This window comes from Echinops telfairi, unplaced genomic scaffold, assembly GCF_000313985.2.
Source record: "Echinops telfairi isolate 266 unplaced genomic scaffold, ASM31398v2 ScPeMD7_23;HRSCAF=83, whole genome shotgun sequence".
NCBI lineage: Eukaryota > Metazoa > Chordata > Mammalia > Afrosoricida > Tenrecidae > Echinops > Echinops telfairi.
This window is the reverse complement of record NW_022103920.1, coordinates 6,184,976-6,191,074: the sequence shown is the minus strand read 5'-3', so window position 1 is coordinate 6,191,074 and position 6,099 is coordinate 6,184,976. Positions and strand designations below refer to the sequence as shown.

At 50.3% G+C, this 6,099-nt stretch overlaps 1 protein-coding gene across 3 annotated transcripts in view; it reads right to left on the bottom strand.

The window, feature by feature from the left end:
• BRAF (B-Raf proto-oncogene, serine/threonine kinase) overlaps positions 1-6,099 on the bottom strand; it is a 51,993-nt gene that overhangs the window by 25,753 nt on the left and 20,141 nt on the right. For all 3 annotated transcript variants that reach the window (XM_045288691.1, XM_030885173.2, XM_045288690.1), the window contains exons 3-4: positions 2,267-2,370; positions 1,405-1,507 (exon numbers count right to left, since the gene is read on the bottom strand). In XM_045288691.1, coding sequence (XP_045144626.1) covers positions 1,405-1,507; positions 2,267-2,370 — 207 coding nt within the window. The remainder of the gene's footprint in view (positions 1-1,404; positions 1,508-2,266; positions 2,371-6,099) is intronic.

Genomic DNA, 6,099 nt, shown 5'->3' with positions numbered 1-6,099 from the left:
CCCCCAGCACCACTGCAGAAACCATGTGTGTGTTAGTTACTCATTTTGCTAGCTGAGAATCGGCCTGTCATCGTGAAATCCGGAGCCGCTCTCCTGCTCACTCCCTGGGGCAGGGTCTCTCAAAGGACAGCCATCACTCTCCAGAAGACCCCTGGCTGCAGGATGGGGACATCCACAACATCCGCCACCATCTGTGAGGTGACAAGTAGGAACTCCCTGCCCAGGGGCCAAGACACAGCGAGGCTGACAAAGTCGACCCAATAGACTTGTGGTGGCAAAAAGGTGTGTGTGTGGTGTAGAGGAGGTGGGGTCAAAACGCCCATAGGCACTCCTGTTGTCGCTGGGGCTCCTGGACATGTTGCCCCGGGGTGCTGCAGAGAGCATGGAAGGGTGAACAGGGTGACAGTGGTGGGAGCAGTGCTTCAAACAATGGTAAGAAGGACACTTCATATGTACCCAGGACACTCATAGAGCAAGGCCAGCTCTTGGCCACATGAGACAGACATTCTTGTCTGTTCTAATACACTTCATGGTCCACCGAGTCCACCTCATCACCCACCGGTTATCAAACTCTACTAAAAGCCCCTTTAAATTAAAGTTCTATGAGAAAATGCTATCTGGTCAAACACCTACCTGGCCTTTTCAGAATATCCCAAGAGTTTTAAAACAGGCAAGCCCATCTATCACACTGTTCAAGGGCAACTGCCGCCTCTAGCTCTGCCCCTTTTCTCCCTGTCTCCCACTGATGCAGCGCCAGACAATCTGACAGAGGCCCCCAGGCCTCCTGGTCGCCTGGCGCACACTGGCAGGAGCCCTGGAAACACTGAGTGTTTTCACAGGGCCACAGTGGGGGCGCCCGTCCTCCCTCACCTGGTCAGCTCTCTTCAGTCCCATCGAAGCCCTGATTTCTCCTCCTTCACGAAGCTACACAACCACCGTCTTTCTTCCCGACACTGACCTGTGTTTTAAAACCATGTCCCCTTTGGGAGAAAGACGAGTCTTTCACATGGACATTCGTGAGCTGTACTTTGCTTATATTTTAACTCTTAGTTCTCACTCCACAGTGAGCTCCCTCATCAAGCTTGTGCCATTCCTTCTCGACACCTTTCTAAACTCCGCACAGTCAACAAGCAAAGTTCTCTGAACTGATGCTGACCTCCGGGAGGGTGCTTTCGCTTTGTACACAACAGGGGCAAGATAGCTCAAAAAATTTCTGGAAAATGCCATTACCTAGTAATTCCATTTTCCCAGAAGCTTTTGGAAGTCCACTTATAGACACTTTCATAGCATTCAAAACCCAGTGGTGTCCCCCTCCCACCCACATCAATAAGCAAGTGTCATGGTAGGGAAAGTGTGCAGCATCATCTCAGCACGGGTGGCATGCTGAGCCGTGGGGTGACGTACAAAGTTGTGTGTTGTCAGTGGCACGTTCTCCAAGACCTCTACGTGCAGCTCCTCGCCAGTGAGCCAGGAAATGTCCGTGTCCCAGCCGATGGGCTTCTTCTCCCTGCAAGGCAGACACGTCTCTTAGTTCACGCACACCCTCACATGGACCTCAGGCCCAAGAGCTCACAGCAGTTACTCTGAGGGCTGGCAGTGGTGAGCAGGCGTGACCTCCAGCCCCGGGCCATCGCATGTTTCAAAGGCAAACACCTGAGTGCCCATGTTTACTCCCACCCCCAGGGTCACTGTGGACACACCGCTGGAGCTGAGAGAGGTTCCTCTCCTTCAAGTTAGCCCAGCAGACAGTGATGGTTGCTGGGTACCCCATCCCGGGTCGTGGACTAACTACCCAGTCAAAGAAAAACAGTGCTAGCAGGACATGATGCCACTCCCCACCCCACCAATTTTCGTTTTTGTTTTAGTTTTAACAGGCCTTAAACTTGGGGGACTTAGCAGTGTTAGACCCCTTAGGGAAGAAAGCTCAATCCGCATACAATTTTTGCTTTGATAAGCCTCTTGTGAGGCTCCAATATGATCTCAGAAATGAGTCCAGTATTGGAACAAGTACCATTTCATGTGGCTCAAGTATCTATAAGGTTTCCACGGGCCATGTAAAGTCATGTAATCAGTCAGACATGGCGAATTCGTTAGTGCCTCACAGGCCCTACAGTATTTACTTATGCTAACTTAATATTGATGTAATCTTGTTCTCTAAAGTCAATTTCCTGAGGTTTGGGTAAAAACCCTTCACTAAAGTCCCAGTGTCCTGCCTGACCCCGCCTCTCCCTGCAGCACCAGGGTCCAGGTCCCAGACGAGCCATACCCGTCCTGCATCCTGTACACCGCACAGCACTCTGGGATCAGGCCCCGCATCATCAGGGCCTTCTTCAGGCTGTCTCGGACAGTCACGCCACACCTCGCAGGGACCTGTGGTGTGATGAAGACAGAGGTGAGGGGAAGGGACCAAGGACCTCTTCCCCACACCACTGAAAGCCAGCACAAACTGAGCTCCACCAGCGACCTTCCTAAGAGGACACCTGTACACACCACGCTGGTCCCGCGAGGAGCACAGCCTGGTTTCCACAGCTGGTGCCAAACTTGGGGGATTATGAACCAAGTCTCGATTCACCAACTCAAACCAGGCAACATTAAGTTTCTATTGAGCCTTTCACTGAAATCATAAAATATTTCTAAATATGGAGAAAACAAGACTCCTTGCATACCCTGCACAATCCACTCGGATCCCACCGTGTCTGTAGCCAGATGTTGGCAGGTCTTTCCAGGACTCCTTCCCGACCCTCCCCCAGCAGGAAGAAGGGACCCCAGTGACTGGGGTCTGGCTGCCCAAGACCACCCTCTGGGCCCCAGCCTCCCTGAAGCACAAGTGGCACTAGACAGGTGGAGGTGACTAGCCAGCTTCCCATAACCCTGGCAAGAGTAACTGGCTCCAGGCAGGACAGGCAACCGGGCCAGCACCAGAGTTCTTCCCTCAAGGACCCCACATAGTAGGTAGTAAAGCAAGAGGCCAGGCTCCTGGAGGCCCAGGTGTCACCTCCCTGGCGCCTTCATAAGCGGGGAGAAGCAGAGTTGAGACATGGGGAGGAAGGCGCTTTCTCAAGAAGGTATCCCATTTCTGGCTTTGTCCCTACTCTTCTCGCAGGTGGCTGAGGGTTCTGACAAGGCAGTCTGTGCTCTGGTGAGGCTGTGTGGGGCCTGCGGTTCTCACTGGGTTTGAGTATGTGGAGTTAGGAGCAATTAACGCCAAGTGTCCCACTCTTCTAACCCACTGATGCTTGCAGTAAAGCAATGTTCCCTGAGAAGCTGGGCTCACGATCTTGAGACGTGCCGTGGTCTCTCCCCAGATGCGGTCAATCTGATTCCTGTGTATTCCAACTAGAAGCCCGCGTGTTTACGCTGGGGACGAGGGCATTTTCAGTGAAGACGGCGTTAGTCTAGCAAAATTCTACCATATGGTCTCTAGCTGCGTTTCTGGTACCAACCATTGATCCCTCCTGGCTCCCAATGTTCGAATGTCAATTGCCAGTAATTAGCAATACGTACTGATGGTATGCTCGATTGATTTCAGATGGAAGAAGCTGATAGAATTCTCCAATTTCTTCACCATTGGCTTTAGCGGATGACTCACTAAAGCTTGAATACTACTTGTATTCTCTGGTTTTCCTCATAAAAAGGAACACAGACGCAAGCCATAGAGCTGATTCGGTCTCACAGTGCCCCTAGGACAGGCAGGACTGCCCCTGTGGGTTTCCGAGACTCTAACTCTTTACGGAAGTAGAATACGAGTGGCTGGTAGTTTTGATTTGCCGACCTCTTTGGTTAGCAGCCCTGCGTGTAACCACTAAACCAAAGGCCTCCCTGTCTCCCTCATAGGGATATAGATATTGAAATATTCTTTTCGACGAAAAGTGGAATGCCTCTCCTCTTAATCTGTCATTCCTGGGATAATAAACTTGAATTATCACATCATTTGATTACAAGATTTGTGAAAACCACTAAGGCTTTTATGCTGACTTGCTGATCCTAATTAAAAAAAAACAACACACAACAAAAACCCAAAAACTGAAGTGAGTCAATTACTAGCTCCTTAGCACCCCAAGGGAAGAGAAGCCAGCAACAGCTAAGGAGTGCTCTCACTATTGTGGACAGAGATGTTAGCAGGAGTCCTGGAGGGTGGCACCTCCACGGCTGTCCTGTCACCTGGTAGTACTGCTCTGCCGGCCTCGAGCCCCCGCAGCTTGCCGAGCAAACGAGAGGGTAGCTGTACACACTGTCCCTCTCCATGGCCCTCAGCACGAGCAGTCATCCTCCTCTTTCATCACCGGGGCAAGTGAGGTTTCTGCTGCCACTGCTACAACTAAAGGCAATGGTTCTCAACCTTCCACCTGCCGTGAACCTTCAGTACAGTTCCTCATGTGGTGATGACCCCCCAATCATTAACATTTTTTTCGTTGCTACTTCATCACTGAAGTTTTGCTACTGTTATGAATCGTAATATAAGTATCTGATATGCAGGGTTTTTTAGGTGACCCCTGTGAAAGGGTCATTGACCCCCAAAGCGGTCACAACCCACAGGTTGAGAACTGCTGACTAAAGGGGAGGCAGTTATTACCTGGGACGCTACCACTACCTCCAGTCTAGCTGGCCCCCTTGATCATAGCTTACTTCATAAAAACACCAGCAGAGCTGCGGGGAGAGTTGCTGGTGTTTGTTATTTATATGTCTACCCCCTCATCGGTGTGTGGGGGTGGGGGAAGACAGAAACATAGTCCTAACCCCTTCCATTCCACTCTCAAGTCTTTAGCACCTTAAGGGCAGAATCCAGAAGCACCCAGCATGGCCCCCGCTGTCCCTGTCTGCCTTTCATCTATCTTACATGTAATCAACAGACCGTGGGTTCAGAATCCCCCCACTCCCAACTTCAGAGCAGCACCCAAAGACTCAGTCTTTCATGAACAGGGGGGACACACTGATTTCACAGAGCATCCTTCCCACAGACGGTAAACGAACTTAGAAGGTTTAGATCCTTCCAGGCCCAAGGAGTTCTCTCTTGACCTTTGGAGCAAAGGTGGGTAAAACCCCTGCCCCAGGCATTCTCCTTTTAAGTCTGTAACTTGTAAGACGGGGACAGAATGTCCACTGCAGCACTGTTTCACAGTCATCAACAACCCCAACATGACCACCAGGGAGGAATGGGAAAGACAGAGTAACTACCGACAATCTGGATGACTGACTGCAGGGCCAACGAACCTCAATGAACCACTGTGGGGGTGTCACCATGCACGTCGGAAAACCGGGTGCCGAGTTTGTAAAAGATCAGGGACTTTTCCCAGAACCACCTTGAAGCCTTCTTGTACATGCTTTTCGGAATAAAAAATAGGCTCTTTTCCTGTAAACCCCCAGATCCTGTAGGGGACCATGAGTCAGAATGCACTTCATGGCAGGGAGTGTACAGATTGATGGACTGTCGTTGTGAATAAAGAAGACAAAATGCTGAAGGGATACAGTTGGCCACAATCTTTAAAAATGAAAAACCCTAACAAAATACTTGCTGTTTGTGGATGCATATATCTGTGGAGACAGTATTAAACTATGGATGCAATATACCACAAATTCATCAGAGAGGCTGCTTCCTGGGGAAGAGGACGAACAGTGGGTGCTGGGTGGGAGAACAGGAAGGGTCACGGGAGCCCAAGTTTCTATGTAGTTGTGTTTGTATGGTGTGGAACCAACATAGCAAACAGACAAAAACCTTGAAAATGGAACACCTGTTCCTATTACTTTTTCATACATATATATTTACATTTTTTCTAAATAAGAAAAATTAAGAGATGAAATTCTGACGATTTTATCTTTGAATTTGGAGTTCAAGAAGGCTCGAAGCAGTATGGGAAAAACATGTCTGGGTGAAGCTATCTCATGCAGAAGGAGATGTACACAGGACAGGCACACGGAGCAGGGCCCACGGGCCCAGGGCCACGGGACTGTTTTGTCCCCTCTTCCTCGCAGAGCCAGGCACAGGCACGAGACCTGGAGTCCACCAAGTCGTCCGGCTTAAAGCGGAGGCTGATTTCTTTCTCGGCGCTTCTGACCAAGTCACTGCCGTGAAGGATGTTCCTGCCCCGCCCTGAACACAGA